Genomic DNA, 25,792 nt, shown 5'->3' with positions numbered 1-25,792 from the left:
TTTCAATTATTTATTGCACAAAAACTAAACATTGTACAGATGTCATTCATATTGCATTCTGAAGAGAAACTCTTTTACAAAAATTCGAGCCGTGAGTGACCCGGGAGACGTCAATACGTTAATCGAATTCTTGCCATACCCGTCCCAGCATGGTATCGTCGGCTGTGGCAGTCGCTTCCCGTATTCTCTCCCGGAGCTCTGCTACATTACTTAGTAGAGGCGTTACATACATCAGATCCTAAATGTGTCCCCACAAAAAAAGTAACACAGAGTGAGATCTGGTGATCGGGGAGGCCATTTCACGAAACAACTGTCCCCTTCTGTAGCACGGCCGATCCATCGATGCTGCAGATGCGTGTTCAAGTACCGACGAACTTCACGATAAAAATGGGGGTGGAGCCCCATCCTGCTGGAAGATGAACGGAGAGTCCGATTGCAGTTGAGGCATCAGCCATTGGTGCAACGTGTTCAAGTAGGAATATCCAGTGATAGTGCTCTCAGCGAAGAAGAATGGTCCGTACAATTTTTGACATGACGAGGCACGAATATCCTGTGATAGTGCTCTCGGCGAAGAAGAATGGCCTGTACAATTTTTGACATGACAAGGCACAAAAAACATTTACCGTTGGGGAATCACGCTCAAACTCACTTCATTGGTGTGGATCCTTTGTACCCCAGATTCGACAATAATGCCTGTTCACTTTCCCATTAATGTAAAAAGTGGCTCCGTTGCTAAAAATTAAGTGATCAACAATACCATCCCCATCGTCATTCAGTTGTTACCACCAGTTACGAACCTTGTCGTAGATGTTTCTAAATATCGGCACCTATAAATGCAAAATGTCTAGTATAACTATGTTTTCGGAACGAAGGAAGGATGCATGAGCTGTGATTAGCGAAGATTGGAGAAGAAACCAGCCTTGTAATTTAGAAGGCATCATTCTGGGCCGGACGCGGTGGTCTAGCGGTTCTAGGCGCTCAGTCTGGAACCGCGCGACTGCTACGGCCGCAGGTTCGAATCCTGCCTCGGGCATGGATGTGTGTGATGTCCTTAGGTTAGTTAGGTTTAAGTAGTTCTAAGTTCTAGGGGACTGATGACCACAGATGTTAAGTCCCATAGTGCTCAGAGCCATTTGAACCATAATTCTTGTATTAGCCTTACGCGATTTGAGAGAATCATGGAAAACCGAAATTTGGATGACTGTATGAATATTATGACCCCGTGTCTTACCACTGCCTCACCTTGATGTTTCTGCATAGGATTATTAGGGAAAGCAACAAGAAATCTGCACCATAGCGAATTGGCTGTTTTTTATTGATAGCGCCAAATGCTGGGTGGGAAATATAAAACTGGCCCGAAAAATATTACATTCATTTTAAGATATGCAATCCAACTTAGCATCAAACTTCCTGGCACATTAAAACTGTGTGCCGGACCGAGACTCGAATTCGGGACGTTTGCCTTTCGCGGGCAAGTGCTCTACCATCCGAGCCACCCAAGCACGACTAACGCCCTGTCCTCACAGCTTTACTTCTGCCAGTACCTCGTCTCGAGTTCGAGTCTCGGTCCGCCACACAGTTTTAACATGTCAGGAAGCTTCATATCAGCGCACACTCCGCTACAGATTGAAAATCTCATTCTGGCAACTTAACATCAACTGCACCAGTTGAAGATGATGTAAGTGGGTTGCCGAATTCAAGACGCATGTTGTACTTCTAAGCCAGTTTTATTATGCCTACCCAGTATGTTTTAGTTTCTTATCGCTGTGCTACTTTGTACAGCTCCAAGTTAAGTTACAAGTTCAAGAATGTGGTGTACCAGATCGATACAGACCACAGTGTAGCCGTGAATGCTCGAAGCAAAGTTTACCATTCTGAGTCTGCTGGTGATTTCTTCGCTGCACCGCCGCCGGATGAGCCAGTTTCTTCATATGGTACCTCACTCGTTTGTTGCAGGCGCTTACGAGACGGCGCTCGACCTGAGCCGGGATGGTTGCTCACCGAGGCCAAAATCGGGCTCCGGGAAAACGGGCAAGGCGTCCGGCTGGAACTCCAGGAGCGGAGGCGTGAGTGCGGCGGACCTGCCGTCTGGCGGTTCCCAGGGGAAGCCTGCGCTGGGCAAGAAGCGAGTCCAGTGCAACGTCTGCCTCAAGACCTTCTGTGACAAGGGCGCGCTCAAGATACACTTCTCGGCCGTCCACCTCCGTGAGATGCACAAGTGCACGGTACGTATCACACTTGCACATTTCTCTGAAATGTAGCTTAGTTAGCAACCCAAAAAGAAAAACTCGTCTACTATATACGAGGATCAGCCAACATCTTTTCGCTAACAAAACTTGTTCCCCATGGCCTAAACTTGTAAGTAGGCTGTTTAGGTTTTCTTATTGGTAACGCCACTTAGCGCTCGGTATGAAAAATCACTGGCTGTGCTGTGCGCAGTGTGTGTTTAGTTTGCATTGTTGTCTGCCATTGTAGTGTTGAGCAGAGGCAGCTGGATGCTAACAGCGCGTAGCGTTGCGCAGTTGGAGGTGAGCCGCCAGCAGTGGTGGACTTGGGGAGAGAGATGGCGGAGTTTTGAAATTTGTAAGAATTGGTGTCATGAACTGCTATATATATTATGACTAGTGAGGTAAATACATTGTTTGTTCTCTATTAAAATCTTTCATTTGCTAACTATGCCTATCAGTAGTTAGTGCCTTCAGTAGTTTGAATCTTTTATTTAGCTGACAGTAGTGGCGCTCGCTGTATTGCAGTAGCTTGAGTAACGAAGATTTTTGTGAGGTAAGTGATTTGTGAAACGTATACGTTAATGCTAGTCAGGGCCATTCTTTCGTAGGGATTTTTGGAAGTCAGATTGCGTTGCGCTAAAGATATTGTGTGTCAGTTTAAGCACAGTCGTGTATAATTGTTCAAAGAGGACGTTTCACATAGACCAGTCTTATATAATTGTTCTAAGGGGACGTTTCAAACTATCATCCTGTATACAGGGTGGTCCATTGATAGTGACCGAGCCAAGTATCTCACGAAATAAGCATCAAAAGAAAAAACTACAAAGAACGAAACTCGTCTAGCTTGAAGGGGGCGACCAGATGGCGCTATCGTTGGCCCGCTAAATGGTGCTGCCATAGGTCAAACGGATATCAACTGCGTTTTTTAAAATACGAACCCCCATTTTCATTACATATTCCTGTAGTACGTAAGGAAATATCAATGTTTTAGTTGCACCACTTTTTTCGCTTTGCGATAGATGTCGCTGTAATAGTCACAAACGTATAAGTACGTGGTAACACGTAACATTCCGCCAGTGCGGACGGTATTTGCTTCGTGATACATTACCCGTGTTAAAATGGATCGTTTACCAATTGCGGAAAGGTTCGATATCGTGGTGATGTATGGCTATTGTGATCAAAATGCCCAACAGGCGTGTGCTATATATGCTGCCCGGTATCCTGGACGACATCATCCAAGTGTCCGCGCCGTTCGTCGGATAGTTACGTCAATTAAGGAAGCAAGAAGTGTTCAGCCACGTGTGAAACGTCAGCCACGACCTGCAACAAATGATGGTGCCCAAGTAGGTGTTTTAGCTGCTGTCGCGGCTAATCCGCACATCAGTAGCAGACAAATTGCGCGAGAATCGGTATTCTCAAAAACGTCGGTGTTTAGAATGCTACATCAACATCGATTGTTCTACCGATGTTACTGCAAGATGTTTCACTGCATGACAGAATGGCGATGTACTTCCAACATGATGGATGTCCAGCACACAGCTCGCGTGCGGTTGAAGCGGTATTGAATAGCGTATTTCATGACAGGTGGATTGGTCGTCGAAGCACTACACCATGACCCGCACGTTCACCGGATCTGACGTCCCCGGATTTCTTTCTGTGGGGAAAGTTGAAGATATTTGCTATCGTGATTCACCGACAACGCCTGACAACATGCGTTGCCAATGAATGTGAGAACATTACGGAAGGCGAACTACTCGCTGTTGAGAGGAATATTGTTACACGTATTGCCAAATGCATTGAGGTTGACGGACATCATTTTGAGCATTTATTGTATTAATGTGGTATTTACAGGTAATCACGCTGTAAAAGCATGCTTTCTCAGAAATGATAAGTTCACAAAGGTACATGTATCACATCGGAACAACCGAAATAAAATGTTCAAACGTACCTATGTTCTGCATTTTAATTTAAAAAACCTACCTGTTACCAACTGTTCGTCTAAAATTGTGAGCCATATGTTTGTGACTATTACACCGCCATCTGTCACAAAGCAAAAAAAATGTGGTCCAACTAAAACATTCATATTTCTTTACGTACTACACGAATATGTAATAAAAAGTTGGGGTTCCTATTTTAAAAAACGCTGTCGATATCCGTTTGACCTATGGGAGCGGCATCTAGAGGGCCAACCATAACGCCATCTGGTTTCAGCCTTCAAGCTAGACAAGTTTCGTTCTTTGTAGTTTTTTCGTTTGAGGCTTATTTCGTGAGATATTTGGCCCGGTCACGATCAGTGGATCACCCTTATAATCCAAGGCATTCACTGTTTGACTCTTGCTTCGCCTGTCGCGGCCTGAAGGCACAAACAGGGTGACATTTATTGAACTACATGGAAAAAACGTGAATTAGAAACTACGGGATGCACACACTTTGTTCGATATGTAACCGTCACTACGGATAGTCGGATTAAGCTTATGACATGTTAGATATTCCTGCCATCATTGGCGATGATTTGACGCAGACGAATAGCGAAATTCTGCATGACACGACGCCGAAGTGTCGAAACATCGATGCTGTCGATTACGTCCTGAATGGCTGTTGTAAGTCAGCAGTGGTTTTGGGGTTATTGCTATAAATAATGTCTTCAATGTAGCTCCACAAAAAGAAATCGCATGTGTTCAGATCCGGAGAACACGGCGGTCAATCGAGGCCCATAGCAGTGGCCTCTGGGAACCCAGAGCCAGAATGCGGTCACCGAAGTGTTGCTCCTGGACATCAAACAGTCTTCTGCTTCGAAGGGGTCGAACTCCGTCCAGCATATGAGCCACATCTTGTAGAAATCAGTGTCACCTTGGGTAATGGGGATGTAATCATCTTTCAAAACCTGCTCGTACTGTTCGGTAGGCACCGTTCAATCAAGGAATGTCGCACGGATTATTCCGTGACTGGACATTGCACACTAGACAGTCACCCGTTGAGTGTGAAGAGGTTTCTCGATCGCGAAATGCGGATTCTCAGTTCCTTATTGATGAACCCATCCAAATGAAAGTCGGCTTCGTCCTACAAATGCGCCTAGTAATTCCCATCAACCCTTCGCAGCCAACCGTGCAGTTTGAACGTCCCAAGGCAAACCGTTCAGATGTTATGAGGATTTTATTTAATATAGTTCAGTAACTGTCACCCTGTGTAATCTCCTTTAATGTAGCCTGTTTGTGGGTTACCGAATCAGGTGGCGCAGTGGTTAGGACACTCGCATGCATTTGGGAGGACGACGGTTCAAACCCGAGTCCGGCCAACCAGATTTAGGTTTTCCGCGGTTTCCCTAAATCGCATAAGACAAATTCTTTCCTTCTCCATCCTTCCCTAATCCGAGCTTGTGCTCCGTCTCTAACGACCTCGACATTGACGGGACTTTAAATCTCCTCCTCCTGTACAACCTTCGCTGTTGGGTCAAAACATAATTTGGAACCGACACAATTAATCTTCCAGTATTTATTGTACAGGAGTTTTATAAGAATCTGTTTTGAAGTTGAAATGCAGTCTCCAAGAATATTAACGTCTAAGAAAATACAGGGTAATTATAAAGTCCACGAAACATTTTAAGAAATCGGTATAGGTAAACGGCTAAACGTAGAATAAGAAATGATAAAGCGCTTGAAAGACAAAGTTTCAATTTTTTCCCCTCTTTATCTCTCTCTTTCTTTATACGTGGTGCCGGCAAGTTAGTTTGGAAAACCGCCAGCAGTAAGTAGTTGCTGAATATGGAGGTGAACTAAGCAGAGGAAGCATTTTGCATCCTAGAATTTGCTAGTTGCCAGTCGGTAGTGAGCATGCATAAAGCTTTGCCTGCCAAGTTCCACAAGACACCATTAGTTTGTAACAGAAGTGTCAAGTGGTACAGGAAATTGAAGGATGGTTGTAGGATGCAAAACGTTTGAACCGACTGGACGTGTGAGAACAGAAGTAAACCATGTAAGGCGCGTGATGTTGTGAAGTCCCACAAAGTGTGCGTATCTAGCTAGTGCAGAATTCAACATTTGTCAGCCAACATTGGGGAAAATCCTTCGTAAGCGATTAAGAATGAAATCGCACAAATGGCAGGTCCTGCAAGCCATAACGGAGGTTTACATCTCTCTTCAGAAAACTGTATTCCTGTTGGCTAATGCTGGGGCAAAGGGAGAGCTAACACAAATCTAATATCAAAAATAGAGGGAAATAGTCCATTCGCATTACTATATAAAATTAATTGTTTAACGATGTACAGGAGTCAAATAGATGTACAGAGCCACCCGTTAAAGTGCCGAATTTCTAAGCAAATTAATCTTCACTGACGAAGCCACTTCTCATCCTTCGGTGAAGTTCAGCCAACATGACACACTACAGTGGCTGAGAGAGAATGTAGACGCAACGGTGGAGCACTTGCGGGATTCCGAGAATGTTAAAATTCTGTGCTCCACATCCAGTACAGGCTTATCGCTGAGAGGTCAATGGCGCGACCTGTGTCGATATTCTGTACTTGCGGCCCTTGCCACAACTTGAAACTGATAGAATGGATTTCGTCTTTCAAGAAGCTGGCGGACTTCTGCATTTCCACATCTGCGTTCGAGATTACCTGAATGATTACTTTTATGATCATACTCATCTGCTTCTGTCGATGACAATGGAGGAAGTCGTAGCTAGGACGACTTATATCTCAAATTTGATCCAACAAGGAGACGGAGAAAATTATATATGAAAGCTACAGGATATTAAAGACTAATAAAGTTGAAGGAAATTGTTGTGCCAGGCTGGAATCCTGTGGTGATCGTATTGGACATCCTTGCCATTTTCGACGGAGGACACTAAATCGTAGATAATTCTGTCATAGAGGAAACATCAGAACTATATTACAAGTCCTTTCTACGAAACTTGGAAAACAGTGCTTCCTTTAGTTACATCCAGAATTACATGCTCTGGTTACTTTTGCTCGGTCATAACATGGTGCTTCCAGCCTGTAAATAAATCCACACTGCAGTCGTAAACAGGCCTGATGTCCCACGTAAACGTTTCCCAAGCGAACAGCAATAAAATCCGACAAGTCTGCTTTGCGAAACAGCCAACGTCGGGACTCTACATATCACGGTCACTTAATAAAGCACTAAATTTCTATACCGTGACATCTGGCAGACAATATTGCGGCCTTGCCTCATGCTCATGGAACTGTGAAGATGTGGGACGGAAGATTGCGTTATTTATTGGTCTATAATACGAAAGCACTGAAGAATCACGACATACGTATTTAAAAGATTTCCTGTTACATTACGCTGGGGCGTAAAATACGTTAGGGTGACCGTATCGGCTACAGTATCAGAAAATTGAGCTCTTTGAACTAGCTCAAGACGCCGTCACGGTACCAGCCACGGAAAATCATCCCACTAGAGCTGAGCACCTTTAGCCAACTGCCAGCAGAAGTGAAACCGGCAATCAGTCCCCGCGTGATGTGGAGGCGGTGCTGTGTAGCATCCATACAGAGTATACCGACCCAGGCTTTCCTAGTTGGCCAGAACTACCGTCTGTTGAAACCAGATTCTCAGTGAGTCTCCATGGAACCCATGGTGTTCGCATTAGTGAGATGTATTTCCCCACCTGTGACCAGTCATCACCGCGGAAACTCCTGCGTTACTTCTGCAGCAAATTTCTGCTGCCAGTACATAAATGTCGCCTTCATCCAAAGGCAATGGGTAGCCCACAGACGGCTTTAGCCACAGCCGCCGTGTGTTCTGCGCAGTTGCTTCTTTCTGACCGCAAGGGGCGTGGAATTGTAGTGAGTCCCGCGAAATGTTTTGCCTGACATTTCAAATGACTGTCTCCACCCAATGATAAGGCAGATCTTACAAATATCTGTAGCGATTGAGATTGTTTGAGGTAAAGTAAAATCGTATGCCATAAACGGTTGTCAATCCCGAAGAACAGGTTCAGCCGCCTGATTGGAAAGGTTTCTCCTATTCTTGACGCCAGCAGGAACCTTTCCTTCGCGATGTATAAAAGCTGTGTTGGGAAGGGTATTTGTTAAGGTGACTAATTGTTATGTTGTAATTCAATGCATATTCGTGTTGGAGATGATAGGAGAGAGAGGGTGAAACCCAGTCCCGGCGTATAGAGCCTTACTCCTCTCTAAGAACACCAATGGGATCGCTGAAGTCAACGACCCCATCCGACGTACAGATCACCATCAACCGCATGCATTCACTTAATGAGATACTGTGGATCTGCGGATAGGTTTATAATTTAATGCAGGACAGGTGATCAGGAATTTGCAAGTGATCATTCCTCCTGTCCCCTCTGCCGTAAGACAAAGGGAAAAATCGTCAACAGCAAGCAGCATATCCGAACGTTACCATCCAATTACTGTCCATGCCCGGAGGTGCTTTATTGCCTGATCTGACTGACATTAGTGAGTCCACTTCGGCACGGCCGTTAACATTGTTTGAAGTCCCCGTCAAGGAACTGACTATCTAGGAAGGACGTGTGGGAGACAGCTGTCCTCAGTAACGCAACATGCAGGTGAGATTCTACACTCAGAAGGAGTCTGTGCAGCACACGGGTATTCTCCACAACAGATACACAAGGCGTTGCGAATACAACCCAAGGCGCGCAGAATGACTGAGGAAGAAGTCACAGGGAAATTTCAATCCAAGCCGTTCGTGCAGTATGTGGGAAGTCTTTCACATCCAGATCAATCACGAAGTTAATGTGACTTTTCGCCCTCCACTGAAAACAACCGCACTCCTGGGTTTTGCTGCAGATGACTTGATGCTCCGCACGGTTGCGGACCCCAAGGTTCATCCCCTGTAAGGGTAGCTTGTCGAACGTCTAGCAGACGACTCGCACAATTCATGAAAGATGCACGGAAGTTAGTTCATTAGTTAGGTACATGTTCCGCAGAGCGTTTGAAACGATTCTTTTATCTAAATGTGGACCGCCGCGGGTACACGGAGCTGCTACAGTCCAATAAATAGTCTGTGACAGAGTACTGTATCGACACCAATCGCTCTGTTCTGTATGAAAACGTCGCAATTCCAACGTCGCCATTATCTTTTTAGCACTCGCTGGTGAAAGAAGCAGTTGAAATTCGTTTGGCGAAGAATTTGATTAAAAGACATAGCTTTTTCAGCTTGCACAAATCGTGAAAGCCGGCACTTTATGTAATAAACTTGCTGCAATGCAGTCACACATCGATATCCCAGCGTGAATTGACTGCGTAGCCTCAGATTCAATTTAAACATACTTATTTGCCACCGAATGACGCATGTGACACCTTTGCGTCTGCGGCCACACGCGCAGTGGCTCATTCCACGCGTGTAAAAGGTAGGAGCGAATGTCGCAGCTTCATTCTGTCGGCCCCTGAAGATGTCCATAAGGTATACGGCCGAAATATTAAGAGAAGCAATTTTGTTGAAGGCTTTGCTCACGCGAAATTTAGTGAATCTATCGGTGCGCCGCAAGTACACGACGATGCTCAGAGACAAGTTATACTGCTGTGCAAAACTTACGGATGAAAGTAGCTTTCGCATGATGAGTCACTGGCATGTAACACAGAGGGGGGGGGGGGGGGGCATAGAGAGAACTGCTACAGTCTAATACAGAAGGTAACTGAAAGAAGTACGCAATATGAAGAATATGCATGACACTTTTATTCCAAGAGAGTAATGAAACTTAAGCTGCCGCGATTTATGATGAACCCCTGGACATTAGAAACCCCAGGACTGGTTGTGATCACCATGGGAGGGAGAACATGCTGTGCAACGCGCTCCCATGCTGGCCGAAAGGTTACATAGGATTTCTTATGGTATGGCGTTCCATTCGTGAACTAGCGCAGCTGGTGACTGCATAATGTAGTTGGTTCAAATGGCTCTGAGCACTATGAGACTTAACATCGATGGTCATCAGTCCCCTAGAACTTAGAACTACTTAAACCTAACTATCCTAAGGAAATCACACAACACCCAGCCATCACGAGGCAGAGAAAATCCCTGACCCCGCCGGGAATAGAACCCGGGAACCCGAGCGTGGGAAGCGAGAACGCTACCGCACGACCACGAGATGCGGGCAATGTCGTTGGTACATATGAACGTCTTGGAATGCGACACCTCAACGCATCCAACACTCGGTCACGTGGTCAGTGGGATTTTGTTGGGGGGGGGGGGGGGGGGGGGCAGGGCAGACCACTCCATTCACCGATTATCTTTTCGTTCCAGGAGCTCCGTCACCTGCGCTGTTCCACGTCGCCGCTCATTGTCATACCAGAATCTGAACTCAGGGCCGAATGAACCCTCGACAGGACGAACGTGCGGGAAGGAGTACAGTGTGACAATAACGTTGATCGGTGATAGTAGCGTGTTGGAAGGTTTGGAGTTCAGTAGGTGCATGCAACATTATGCCTCTCCACACCATAACACGTGGATAACAACACACGTGTGACAATGCTGAACGTACCACAATACGGCGAGGGGGAGAACATTGAACGAAAACAGGGAAGAGTAGAACCGTGATACTTTTGAGAGACGAATTGTGATGACGTGAGGAGGCGTAATGTTGCATGGATGTATTTTCAGGGCTGCATTCGTTCCTTATTTCATTATTATGCGTCATAATGCGCGATCGCATCGTAAACCACTGGTGAGGAACCATTGGAATGGAGGATATTCGGCGAATTGACTGTCCTATCCGTTACTCCGAACTTAAATCCCATGGAGCACGTAGGGGATGCGTTTTGGAGACTTTTGCAAGATGTCCACATGCTCCGAGGACCATCCAGCAGTTTTTAACCGCGCTCGTCGAGGAATGGAACTCCCGACACAAGAACTACTTACCAAACGCAGGAAATGTAGGAGCACATTGCAGAGGCTGCACCGAAGCCGGTTGTGATCGCACACCCTATTAAGAACAATGTGCTGCCTTTTGTAATGTCCAAGGGATTATCATGAATCGCGGTGACCTGAGCGTAATTATTATGTTTCAATATAAAACGTCATTTCTGGGTTCGTCTCGGTTTGTATTCTTTCACTTACCTTCTGTACTGTACTGTGGCAGTTTTTTCTATGTGCGGTCCAAGCTTGATACAAGCTATGTTACTTGGCTGGTACACGTCATGTGAAAATTACTTTGGTCCTTAAGATTTTCACAAGGAAGGAATGAAAGAACATGCTTTAACGTTCCGCCGAGAACGAGGTCATCAGATACGGACGTTATGTACACCAGTGTTCTTGTGCACCCAGTAGTTTTCCTCTCTTGAATACCTCCCGTGCACTTCCTTGGAACCGCAGCAAGTATGTCGTGTAACCGCAGTGGTGTGCAGCAGTGGACGCGTCTGATCGCGCCGTGTGCCCGCAGGTGGAGGGCTGCAACATGATGTTCAGCTCGCGGCGGTCGCGCAACCGGCACAGCGCCAACCCCAACCCCAAGCTGCACCAGCTGCAGTTCCGGCGCGCCGACGTCGCCGTGCGCTACCCCAGCCGCTCGCCCGTCGACGCCGCGCCGGCCGTACTCGGCGCTGCCGGCGCCGTCGACGTCGGCGTGGGTGGCGTCAGCGCGGAAGACACGCTGACCCGCGTGCTCAGCCTCAGGCTGCTGCAGGGCGCGCGCCCAGAGCTCAGGTGAGTCCCCTTTATTTATTTACCTATTTATTTCTTTTACTGCTTCTTGTAGACTTATTTACTCCGTTTACTCGAGGGACGTTCAACAAGTGATGTAACAACTGAAAGAAAATCAGCTCTCGGTCACTATTTTTAACAAATTAACTAGTTTCGACACTGCTAGGAGTGTCATCCTCAGAATTTAAATCAAAGAATGGTCTATATTCTATAACATGGTCACAGAATTATGACTGAAAACGTATGATAGAGTAAATGTGACCATGCTATAGAATATAGAACATTCTTTGATTTAAATTCTGAGGAACACACTCGTAGCAGTGCCGAAACCAGGTTAATTCGTTAAAAATAGTGACCGAGGGCTGATTTAAAAAAAAAAAAAATGTTCAAATGTGTGTGAAATCTTATGGGACTTAACTGCTGATGTCATCAGTCCCTACGTTTACACACTACTTAACCTAAATTATCCTAAGGACAAACACATACACTCATGCCCAAGGGAGCACTCGAATCTCCGCCGGGACCAGCCGCACAGTCTATGACTACAGCGCCTTAGACCGCTCGGTTAATCAAACGCGGCGGCTGATTTTCTTTCAGTTGTAATTATTCACGGTCTCTGAACGTGCAGCCATGTACATGATTTACTGATGTAAAAATTTTTTTTTTTTCTGCAAACAGCTTGGTTCTGTTTAGGATTCCAATACCCCATATTGTTCCTCGCTATTTTGGCTTTACTGAGAGGACCTAGTGCCCGCGTGGTTCCACTCTACTGGTCGACTTCGGAGGCAACGTTCTGATCCATTAATAACTTCCTCATCATCGACGTACTGCTTCCCGTCGAATGATATCCCTCATTGGTTCAGACAGATGGTAGTCGGAATTTGCGAGATCCGGGCTATAGGGTGATGAGCAAGAGCAGTCCAATGAACTTCTATGGGGTTCCCTCGAGTGCACAGGCTAGTGTTTAAGGCCTTGCGTTGTCACGGAGAAGAAGGAGTTCGTTTGTATTTTTGTGGTGACAAACATTGCGAAGACGTTTCTTCAGTACCCTGAGTTAGCACATTTCAGGGTTGATCGTTGCACCAAAAGGAAAACATCGAACAGAATAACCCTTCCACAGTTCCAGAAGACCGTCGCCATGAGTTTGTCGACTGATGGCGCGGTTTCGAACCTTGTCTTCGGAGGAGAACAGGTGCGGCGTCCGCTCCAAGAATTGATGTTTTGTTTTCGGTTCGAAGTGATGACCCATGTTTCATCGCCAGTTCGCCAAAAAATTGTCACGAGCGGTGTGGTCCTTCGCTGGTCTTTATGGGCTTCTGTGAGGCAGCAAGGAACACAGCGGGCACATACCTTTCAGTAATTCAACTGTCTGTCAGTGCTACCAACAGAGACGTCCAGTTGAGCAGCGAGGCGTTTGATTGTGATCTGTAGATCACCTCGATTGAGAGTGTCCGCACGTTCCAACACTGCAGGAGTCACTACGGTGTGCAGGAGATAGGAAACGTTTGTGCGACCTTGTTGCTATGATTACAGGCACCTTCCCCAATGACTCACCGTGCTTTTGTTCACTGCCTCACCTCTGTAGCTGAAATGCTCTGGCTTTCAGCCAAAGCGTCTCAGTGACAGCCCTCCGCTTGGAACGCAACTCCGTAACAGACGCCATTTTGAAAGCTGGGCATAGCGCCGCCACTTCAAGAACTCGCAGGGGCTGAAGCGGGAATATTCCACGATATCCGTAACAAATTCCGCATTTTGTCAGCCGAAATTGGCAGAGAAAAAAAAAAGAGTTACAAAACTCACTGGAAACCCCCTCATAATTAGGTAATGGTTAAAAAAGAAATGTATATATACTGGTAAATGCGCTATGCCTCAGCCTCATTATTTCAGTGTTATCACTCATATTTTCTAAAATCCATGCGACCCTCCAGCCCATGACCGAGATAGGTGACAGAGTTTTTAATACACCTGTAACCGAGAAGAATGGGGCTTTAATCCCCATCCACATATCAGGATTTACGTTTCTCATGATTTCCTTAACGGTGAATCCAGAACAGTTTCTTTGAAAACGACTGAGCTCAGTCAAATTTCCATCCTTCTGGCGACTCTTCAATGAATTCGCCACCGAAGCCGCAATGAATCCAAATTATATCTCCCCCCCCCCCTTACACGTGACGTGGGTCAGTTCTTTGTGATCATGGTGTGCAAGGAAGATTATGATTACATGAATCGTGTATTGGATGAGTTAGGTGTGCACGTATCATTTTGACTGAAAAAACCCTATCTTCCAGAGACAGGTATTCGGTTTTCTATTCGGTTCGCCGTCTTAACCTGTTGCGAATGATCAACGCTGCAAAACACCGAAAAAAAACTACATCACAGTAACAACACTAACATCAAGATCAATAGAAATCCTCCACTGTATTCTTTCTCATAGTGGGGGTAATTTGACGTTTTGAGGACCCTCTACAAGGTATCGATGGTCTAGACAATAACTAGACACAATTTGCAGCCACCGGTAAATTTTAGATTTGTCTAGCAACCGCTCAGTTAGAAGAGTAATGCAGTTTTCTAGCACTAACAACTAAAAATTTTGTATTTTGAACGAAACCAGCACCGAGTAGCCCGCATCGGCAAGGAACAAGAGCTGTTTCCTTCTAGTCTCCAAGACACCTTGCTAGGTTAGGTCATTTCCCAGCTAAGCCCATTAATGGACTCTTCTGCCAAGAGAACGAATTTTTTGTGGCATTCCGTAACAGCTACAGATAATTCTCGTATTTCGTAACATATGATGAGCAAGTTGTATTTGTATACGTATTTATACGTCCAACGTCTCAGTGTTCCTCCATAGTTAACATTGCGAAAGATCCACCTCAATATTCTTCTTTTAAAGATTTCACGTTTCTTTCTGTCACTGTTCCTATCTGCTCACATATCAGGGCTGTAAAGCACAACTGCTTGTCGAACGTTGTTGATCAGCGCTCTCTAAGACAAGTCTGTCTAAATCTGTGAATTTTTCAATCTCAAAATATCTCATGGATTTTCAGACTACCTGCAGACAGGTCCAGTTTCGCTCCAATCGTGATATTGCTACTTATTCTCTCCACCGTTGACGATGACCCAGCCGCTTGTCAGATGAACAAACTTTGGCGTCTAGGACACCCCCAACTCAGAGGCATGGTTTGAATAAATCATTAGTACAGCTCAAGCCAATCCCTTTAAGTTAATTTAGCTTGTTAAATGACTTCCGCTAAGCTTACATGCACACACTCGATGCTTGTTCATTTTTATCCCACCCTACTGACTTTTATCTATTCAGAATCAGAATGAATAAGAAAGGAGGCACCACATCGATACGCCTCAGGTCGCATTTCACCCAAAACTTTATATGTACCGCTTCAGCATACACTTAGTGGCCAAATTCCTGGGAAGTCACTGGCAGATGAATTGTTCGTCGGCCGCTGAAGCCCGTCTTATGCATTTACATAGGTAGAACCCCAGTACAAACAAGTTCCTGACTCCCCACATCAGTTCGGCGGCTGTGTTACAGTAGACCACCAATCACCACGTATGAACCTGCGCAGCCTAAGTGACATGTGTTCCTTCGCCATACTTGTGCTCTTCCTGTGCGGCGGTTTACGGGTGTGGAAACTTCAGTCAGTGAGATACTGAAGATCCATTGCTGGCAGTGACGATCTCTGAAACGCTAACCTTTGTGTAATCTCTGATAATCTATTATCCAAGCGTCTTCCACCGATAACCATTTCACTTTCAACTAACTCACGACCTCCTGCCATGTTCAGTGCACATCTGTCTGTAACAGACAGCTGGGATCTCGTGTCTACACTCGCGACATTTTCCACATTTAGCTGCAACATTCGGGCGTCATGCATTACGCTTTTTCATACGTCATAATCCTATCGGTTTCTCTTGGCGAGTGAGAAGGGGAGGTGGTCAGGGGTAGGATCGACTGTTTGGAATCATCTATACCGTGATGCAGGTTATTGTGCAAACTTTTATTGGCTCTTCATTTGATTTTATTTTTGTTCCATTTGGAATCCTTGCCCATGTGATTTGAATTATTTTTCCGTATTACTTCGATTTAATTTGTTCCATTTCATCCTTTAATATTTTCGTCCAAGGTAATGTAATCGGTATTTCTATTACTCATTTTGCTTGACTTTCGCCTTATTTATAAAACTTTCTTTCCTTTAAATCTTCACCTAAGTAGTTATTTTGTCCATGAAATGAGGAGAATTTTTGCTTTAAATGCATTTATTACTGTAATCATCCAGAACAAAGTACATCTTTTACGCCACTGCAAAGCCAATATAAACAGTTTATTTTCTCTTTTACGTCTTAACTGGCAGAGTGGTAATTTTAAACATTTGTATGTTATGACAGTTAATTGAAACCAATTAACACCAGGCGGGCATAGATTGCAGTTGACAAATTAGACTCATTCATATAGAAATATAATGATAAGTCACTCTGAGAAACATGTCATAGCAAAATGGCGCACCAGACGGGACTGCAACCGAGAATCTTGAGCATTCCAACCAAATAACATAGCTGCTTTTTATTATTTACTAATATTTCATGTTGTTTCTTTTTTATTTTTTTAAGATTAACTTTCTTAGTTGCTTTTGCAGGAAGAGTTAATTCTTGAGTCTGGTGTGGCGCCTTGGACAGCCTTTTTTAATTGTTTTCTTACTTTTTTATCGTAGCCGCTACACTGTTCTCTATTTGCCCTCGAATGTCTCTCAGAACCCGTCCTTCGCTCACCAAATTTTGCCTTCTTCGGTCAACTTTTGTTGCCATATCTAGGTCTGGTTGTGTCAAGTTCTTCCTTCTTTTTAACTGGATTAAGAATATTATCAGTGTCTGATCATGTGATTCGCTACGCTGCGGGGCAGTTTGCGAAAAATGCCGCTATCTCTAGCGCTCTGGTAGATCATAAGAAATGTTTCTCTCGTTGCAAATGGTGGCCCACCAGTGTTAACTGCTGCTGGGTGTGCTACCTTGGTAACCTTTGACCCTTATGTACCCCGTCATATACAAGGTGTTTTCACGATTCATGTTACACACTTCCAGAAGTTGTAGAAGGTACTTGGTAGGTCGGGTTTCACTTAGAAACCCATGTCTGGAAACGTCGTCCAGCGATGCTACAGAGAGTAAAAGTTAGAAGCAACCGCGCTTGTAAATGTATATATTTATACCGGTAGATTCCGTGGTGGTGTTACAAAATTTCTAGGATAATGGAGAAGGATAAATAGATCAATTTGAATTAAGGGTCGCTGTACCGGAAACGAACGAGTCGAAAATTGTGAGCGAAAAACATGTTCCAATAATGTTGTTGCTAAGATTGTATGTTAGGTAATTTTCAGTGGTAGTGTGGACCGAGACAAGAAAAAATGTCCAGTAAACATGGGCTCTCCAATGCATACCTTAACAGCTTTGAGCACATGTTCAACAGAGGAGGGTTGGTTTACAGTAGTGAAGATGGAAAAGTGCTCAGAGCTCCTGAGGTATGCGTTTTACAGCCCATTTTTTCCTTGTTTTGATACATACTACCACCTCTGAAAACTGCGTACCCTACAACAATACCCGTACACGCATTCCACCGTCCGAAATATCAAAACGGTTTTTGCTTATAACTTTCGACTCGCTCTTTTTCAGGTTCAGGACCCAAACTTTAAATTGATGTTTCTATCCTTCTCCATCATCCTAGGAACACTGTTGCAGAAACAACGAAACAAACATGCCAAATTTAAACAGACGCAAAATCCACAAGATTGTCGATCCATTACAGAAGCTCGAAACAGCGCGGAGTTCAATGCGAGACACCTGTAACAGTTACCACAACGAAACTTTTTCTCGAAACCTGGCAGAAAATCCAAAGATATTCTGGTCGTATGTGAAGTATTTTAGCAGCAAGAAACAATCAGTGCCTTCTCTGCGCAATAACAATGGAAATACTATGGAAGACAGTGCTGCCACAACAGAGTTACTACCCACAGCCTTTCAAAATGCCTTCACAAAAGAAGACGAAGTAAATATTCCAGAATTCGAATTGAGAACAGCTGCCAACATGAGTAACGTAGAAGTAAACTTAATAAAAGCAAGTCTTCTGGTCCAGACTGTATACCAATTAGGTTCCTTTCGGAGTATGCTGATGCATTAGCTCCATACTTAACAATCATATACAACCGTTCGCTCGACGAAATATCCGTACCCAAAGACAGGAAAGTTGCACAGGACACACCAATATTCAAGTAAGGTAGTACGAGTAATCCACTAAATTACAGGCCCATATCGTTAACTTCGATATGCAGCAGGATTTTAGTACACATATTGTGTTCGAACATTATGAATTACCTCGAAGGAAACGATCTATTGAGACACAGTCAACATGGGTTTAGAAAACATCGTTCCTGTGAAACAGAAGTAGCTCTTTAGTCACATGAAGTGCTGAGTGATATTGACAAGGGATTTCAGATCGATTCCGTATTCCTGGATTTCCGGAAGGCTTTGATACTGTACCCCACAAGCGGCTCATAGTAAAATTGCGTGCATATGGAATATCGTCTCAGTTCTGTGACTGGATTTGTGATTTCCTGTCTAAGAGGTCACAGTTCGTAGTAATTGATGGAACGTCATCGTGTAAAACAGAAGTGATTTCTGGCGTTCCCCAAGGTAGTGTTATAGGCCCTTTGCTGTTTGCTATCTATATAAACGATTTGGGAGACAATGTGAGCAGCCGTCTTCGGTTGTTTGCAGATGACGCTGTCGTTTATCAACTAATAAAGTCATCAGAAGATCAAAACAAACTCCAAAACGAGTTAGAAAAAATGTCTGAATGGTACGAAAAGTGGCAAGTGACCCTAAATATCGAAAAGTGTGAGGTCATCCACATGAGTGCTAAAAGGAACTCGTTAAACTCCAATTAACGATAAAAACAGTCTAATCTAAAAGCCGTAAATTCAGCTAAATACCTAGGTATTACAATTACGAACAGGTTAAATTGGAAAGAACACAGGCAGGACACTTAGTAAATGTAACAGACCTACTAAGGAGACTGCCTACACTACGATTTTCCGTCCTCTTTTAGAATAGTGCTGCTGCGCGGTGTTGGATCCTTACCAGATACGACTGCCGGAATACATTGAAAAAGTTCGAAGAAAGTCAGCACGTTTTGTATTATCGCGAAATATGGGAGAGAGTGTCACAGAAATGATACAGGATTGGGCTGGAAATCATTAAAAGGAAAACGTTTTCGTTGCGACGGAATCTTCTCACGAAATTCCAATCACGAACTTTCTCCTGCGAATGCGTAAATATTTTGTTGACACCGACCTACATAAGGCGGAACGATCAGGACGATAAAATAAGGGAAATCAGAGCTCGTACGGAGAGATATAGGTGTTCGTTCTTTCCGCGCGCTGTACGAGATTGGAATTATAGAGAATTGTGAAGGTGGTTTGACGAACCCTCTGCCAGGCACTTAAATGTGATTTGCAGAGTATCTTCGTAGATGTAGATGTAGGAAGTTTGTAACACCATCAGGGGGATCACCCTGTGTATACATACATTTATAGACGCCGCCACCTGTAATTTCGACGCTCTGCAGCGCCGTTAGATTCTGTTTCCGAGCATGGGTTCCTAAGTGAAAATCTACCAGCCCCCTCTCCAGCCTCCAGGACTGTGTAATCTTGTAGATGGCGTCAAAAAGTCGATCCGAGCCTTCGTAACCTCTCCCCATCATTTTACAAGCATTGCAGCTGCCGACCATTCAGGTCTACAAGACCTTAAGTTTTCAGATACGTACTCCACCTGGCCCTTCACTATTTCTCACCACTTCTTACGCTGGTTACAGGTTCGAGGACTCGACGCAGACCGGGCAGGCGCACACGTCCTCCGAGGACTCGTCCATGTCGCCCAAGAACAACGGCGCGGCCTACGAGGGCGAGTCCGACGCCGACACCAAGGCTGGGGGCGAAGCGGACGAGAAGCCGGAGCCCAGCTGGCTGAAGCGCCTGCAGAGGCGGTGGCAGCAGGAGAGCGGCGAGGAGTCGCCCAAGCTGACCGCTCCCGAAGACGCGTCTGCGGCCGAAACGCCGGCCGCCGCGCCCGAGCCGCCGCAGAGGGGGACGCGCAAGCGGAAGAGCCAGCACCCCACGCGCTGCGCCGCCGTCGCCGGCGAGAGGCCCGCCAAACTCTTCGCCTCGGACTCGCTCTCCTCGGAGGACGACTGCCACCTGTAGTGAAACTCTGAAACTCTGTTCAGAATAACTTCAGGGCTGGCACTTCCGCAGGAGCACGAATAGGCGCGCAACGGAGATACCGCATCGCGCACGGAGCACGTTGCAGTCTCTTGTTTGATATAGACGGGTCGAACTCGCGAGCTGGCACCAATGTGTCCTGACCCAGCGAGGTGGCGCAGTGGTTAGCACACTCGACTGGTATTCGGGAGGACGACAGTTCAAACACGCGTCTGGCCATCCCGATTTATGTTTTCCGTGATTTCCCTAAATTGCTTCAGGCCACTTCTGGGATGGTACCTTTGAAATGGCACATAAAACTTCCTTTCAATCTCTCCATAATCCGATTGGACTGATGACCTCGCTGTTGGTCCTCTCCCAGAAATCACCCAACCAACCAACCACCAGTGTGTCCTGCAGTGTTGTCATCTCAATTTTACTTGCTACAGCGAATTCTTAAAATCCTATGCAGTCAATGTTACTGAGACCTACTGACTCCCAGGTTTATCTAAGAAATGATGTACACTGAAGCAATGAATTTAAATTTGTACCAGCGCCAGGACTGGAACTTGGGTGTTCGCTTAATGTTTGATACATCACCTGTGCCTGAGTTACAGGCAGGATGCACCCCATTTGTCCTTCTGCTGAGCTGTTCCAATATCGGAGAGTCTCGGCAATACTGGTGCGAGTTTAGAAGGAGAACAACAATGAGTTGAGGAGTGAACTGGAATTTGTATCAGGGAAAGAGATGCATAGGGTAGTTCATGCAGGTGTGATAGTTGGAGTGCCAGTGATGGATAGCGCATCTGCATAGAAAGCGGAAGACCTGAGTTCAAATCCAAGTCCAGGTACAAATTTTAACTCGTTGCTACTGCCTACATCATTACTGTAAACTTTTAAAATGTGACGGGAAGTAACGAAAACGTATTTCCTCACCATTTTACCTAATTTTCGACAAGCGAAAATTTTTGTTGTTGTTGAAGTTAGGTGGACACACCACTGTTGACACAGCTGTCCACATTAGTCTATTTGTGCACGCCTCTTCATCTCTTCCTTGTAACCACTGCACCTACATCCATACATTGATGCCTCAGTACGTGTCCTATCAGATGACCCTCCTTTTAGTGGAGCTGCATATATTTTCTGCCGATTGTACTCATAAGTCGCCATTCGTTATTCGCTTTATCAGTATTCAGCATTTGTCAGTGACGCCACATTAAAAAAGCCATTCTCTTCTTGTCTCAAGTGTTAATCATGTACATTTCACCTTCTTTCCTTTGCTACACTCCAGACAAACACTCAGAGAAAGCACTTTCTGACACTTAAATTTATACTCATTTTAACAAGTTCCTCTTTTTTTTCAGAATTCTTTTCTTACTGTAGCCAGTCTGCATTTGATGTTCTCTCTGTTTCAACCATTGTCACTTATTTTGCTGACAAGATAGCATGACTCGTATAGTCTCATTTCCTACTTAAATTCTCACAGTTCCACCTTATTTCGTTCGTCTATATTCTGTTACATTTGTTTCAGTATTTTATATCCATTTTATAATACCTATTCGTGACACATTCCATTCCGTTCAATTAATCTTCGAAGACCTTAGCGCCTCTGCCAAAATTAGAATGTCACTGTCAAACATCAAAGTATTAATTTATTCTCCAAGACTCAAATTGCCTTTACAAATTTCTTCTTGCTTTACCTCACAGCTCTGATGATGTACAGATGGAATAACATCGGAAATAGCTTACAATCTTCTCCCACTCCCTTCTCAAGTATTACTTCCTTTTCATGTTCTTCGAATCACAACTAAAGCCCAGTTTCTGTACATGTTTTTGTTAACCTTTTACTGTCTGTGTTTTACGTGTGCTAACTGTACCGAATATTCGACAAGCAAGACAAGTTTTTTTTGTTATTGATGATAAGTGAACAAATTACGCTAACGAAATCCTAAGGGTAGATCGTATTTTCATGTGCTCCAAATCCAGCAGCGTCGATTGCTAACAAGAAGTAATTGGAATTAAATGTTAAGCATGAATTCTGCACTCGCTCATCAAGTGTTACCTGATCACTTGTTTGGGTTTCATTTTGGGATACTGATCAATACGTGTGTAAGTAACATCTTATTAGCACAAGAGAAACAACAGTAATAACTCCTCCCACATTAATAATTCCATAGAAGAACAAACTGCCTGAACATCCGCATGGGAATTATTTTATTTGGGGGGAGTGAGGTTGTGGATGAACGTTTCTCAACCAGGATTTGTTGCCGCGGCTACAGGACTCGTGGGATTGGCCTTGTCTCCACTATTTCCTTCGTAGGTGTCACTCCTAAAGGAATTCTGAACAGAGTATTGACTCCTGCGGAGCTCCAAAACCGTGTACCACACAAACTGCTGCAATCGAGTGGCAGTACGAACCAAGAACAACTGTCAGGTCTTGGCCTGCACTTAATTCTCATTGTATGTGTAATGTGCCGCATCTCTTGCCTACTGCTCTGTCGAGCACACTTAGTATTAACGTAAAGTTCCTGTATTTCAATCTCGCTCAGCAGATAAAACCATATTTTTCTATTTGGCAGTCTTCTAAAATTGCATTTCAGCGTATGAATTTGTACAAATGTAACTGTAAATTTTGTGGTTCTTTATAGTATGATGTATCCTAAGTCTCATGAATTAAACTGGTTGCAAAAATTTATATGCAACGTCATATTTTAGCGATTGTGCAGTGGCTGTAGCCATTTGTAGAAACATTTCTCTTTTTACTATATTAGACCATGACGAGACTGACATTTAGAGGATGATGTACAAATACCGGCCTACATTAATGTCAATTTAAAATGGCCTCAAGTAGGACTATAAGGAACCAATTGTTCAGTCCAGTAGTATGTCCATGGTGTGATGACCGTGATTTGTATATGTGTACCACAAATATAAAATTGTAATTTTTGTATCGATATTAAAACTTAGAATGGACAAGTAACTGATTCATCCTGAGTCACTATCTAAACTAACCAAACCTTCAGATATATCCTTACCTTCTATTTTCAGCGACCATAAATTGCAAGTGATACTGCATAATCAACTTCCAATTGTCTGACGATAACATAATTATTTTGAGGGTTGTGAGCTTATAAAATTGGCATACTATGATTCAAGGCTGAGATGCGAGAACAATGTTTTTCATTGACTTCCATAAGAATGCTGATGTAGTTCCCACAGCGTAGACTAATATAATTTCATGAGTCTTAGTTACTGAGAGTCCCAAGACTGATTTTATTTCTGGCGTTCAAGGGATCTCCGTGCACTAACTACAATAGGAGTTTGAAGTGAACAACAACTGTAATCAACACATTTGAAATGGACCTGTAAGTTATGAACAGACAATGATAATTAGCGAACGTGCTACTGTAGTGTGTCAATGTTTTTGTGCCACAAGTTCTAAGAGAGTATAAATTGAGTGTTCAAGACATCCTCCTGAATGTTCTGGAGAAATTATGTGGAAAGACACGTCAACTCCGAAACAAAAACGATGACGCTGGACGCCTGGCGTGACTTGATTGAAATGCAAAATGCGGACAGCACTCTTCCAGTAAAATTCGTTAAGGGTAACGAGACTTGGTGTTGTCAATATGAAACTACCACAAAACGACATACGGTAGAAATTCACATAAAGAATTGAGATGTTGACAAGATAACCGACATTGAAGGCAATGTGAAGTTCGAGCTGAAAACATCCCGAAGAACAACTTTTCTGCCCATCTCACATGACTGTACGAATGTTCCTTGCGTTACGCTCAAGTGGGGCTAGACTATATAAGAACACTGAAGTATTTAAATCAACATTGTTTTTTCCTTAATCAAGTCTAGAAACTTTTCCGACTGATCGGGTAAATACCTGTCTAGCTGTTACATAGAGGCTTGATTGTTACATAAGTTTAAAAGAAAGCCTGATACATTTTCAGATAATTCCAGTGCTCCTATCGGAACATAATGCAGTTTTTTCAGAATAAATAAGAAGGGGGAACAAAGAATGCAGTCAATTTCAGACTGCATGAAAGTTAAGTTCATTAATAACTGCATAGGGAAGTTTATTGTTACCAGTAACAGAGAATAGTTATATATACACATCACTATAATTTCCATTGTTAACTTCTGTTTATGTCAGGACAATGCATTTGTTCACATCGCTGCACAAGTACGATGAAATTATGAGACTGCTTATGAACAGGACACGAGATGATAGCATGCTACAGAAAGTATTAATACGTTTTTGTTTTATCTGTGCTATAAGCAGTATAATGCACCAAAATGCACCTAGATTGTAACTCAGGAAAATTCTCTTAACATAAAGAGTAACTTTAAATCTGATTTGTCCATTTGTGGATCTTGTGAAGGAAAGATGACAATGCTCTACCACATGCAAACGCATAACATCAATAATTGCATTCATGTTCCGAAAATACCTATTTATTTAGACATACAGATGACAGAGAGCCACACTGAAAAAGACCCCAAGCCTTTCACTGCAATCTGTAATTTTACTTTACTGCCAGCTTGTTTTCAGAGTAACATAATTTGTTGTAGTAACAACTGAAAAATGTGTGGCAGAAAACGTGGCCTCCTTCATATAGAACAACGAGCTGAGACACCACTGATCAACGGCGTGTTATTTGTGGTAGTGGAGACTTCATGAGTCGAGTACTGACCATTGTATACAAGATTTCTGTGCAAAACTGTATTATTGAATGATAGTAAACCCACATCGAAGATTCTATGTTGGACTGGTGCCTTTATTGCGTCACGTCTGCATTTTGTGATGTAGTCTCTTATAAGTACTGCTGCACGTTAGAAACTGACCTGTGCACTGGTCTGACTACTTAGTATTCTGTACACTATGTTATGAATTTCAGAATACTTCCAGGTAGTATCCAACATGAAGCGAAGAAGACGAAAGTGACACGCAGTTTTGGAGTAACTTATGAGACGTAGCCGAAAATATGACGCGCTTCAGAGAAATTACAATATTTGACATGGGATTTATGTGTTTTGAACCTGAAACTTGTTTCTATTTTCTGCGAAAGTTGAAGGAAATGTGTGACATCGAATAAAGAGGAAATAAAGTGTTGCACCGCCGCGATAGCGGTGTAACTGGCACAGACAAAATACAGCCTTCACACAAGAGAAAAAAAGCAAAAAATGCAGAGCACAGATTAAGCTAAGCACGTCAAGCCAAATTTAGAATGCAAGATGCTGTCCAGCCAGTTCACTTTTAAAATACAAAATATTCGTTCGCCCTATACATAAATATGGCCCGCCCGGTCGGCCGTGCGGTCTAACGCACGGCTATCCGGGCGGGAAGAAGCGCCTGGTCCCCGGCACGAATCCGCCATGCAGATTTGTGTCGAGGTCCGGTGAGCCGGCCAGTCTGTGGATGGCTTTTAGGCGGTTTTCCCTCTGTCTTTTCGAATGCGGGCTGGTTCCCCTTATTCCGCCTCAATTACAGTATGTCAGCGATTGCTGCACAAACAAGTGCTCCACGTACGCGTACACCACCATTACTCTACCACGCAAACATAGGGGTTACACTCGCACGATAACCCTGGGTTTGGTATGGGGCGGCGGAGGGGTGAAGTGGACTGCGGTAGTCGTCGTGGGGTTGTGTACCAATGCGGCA

General features: G+C 44.1%; 1 protein-coding gene across 2 annotated transcripts in view; it reads left to right on the top strand.

The window, feature by feature from the left end:
* The window catches only part of LOC126281987 (zinc finger protein basonuclin-1-like), a 175,011-nt gene extending 151,913 nt beyond the window's left edge, over positions 1 to 23,098 (top strand). Inside the window, exons 7-9 of one of the 2 annotated variants that reach the window (XM_049981370.1) lie at positions 1,957 to 2,225; positions 11,601 to 11,863; positions 19,734 to 23,098. In XM_049981370.1, coding sequence (XP_049837327.1) covers positions 1,957 to 2,225; positions 11,601 to 11,863; positions 19,734 to 20,121 — 920 coding nt within the window. In that variant the 3' untranslated portion in view covers positions 20,122 to 23,098. The remainder of the gene's footprint in view (positions 1 to 1,956; positions 2,226 to 11,600; positions 11,864 to 19,733) is intronic. The other variant, XM_049981371.1, reaches the window with a different exon arrangement.
* Positions 23,099 to 25,792: the final 2,694 nt, after the last annotated feature.

This window comes from Schistocerca gregaria, chromosome 7 (genome assembly GCF_023897955.1).
Source record: "Schistocerca gregaria isolate iqSchGreg1 chromosome 7, iqSchGreg1.2, whole genome shotgun sequence".
Taxonomy (NCBI): domain Eukaryota; kingdom Metazoa; phylum Arthropoda; class Insecta; order Orthoptera; family Acrididae; genus Schistocerca; species Schistocerca gregaria.
The sequence above is the reverse complement of the archived record's forward strand: the minus strand, read 5'-3'. Positions and strand labels throughout refer to the sequence as shown.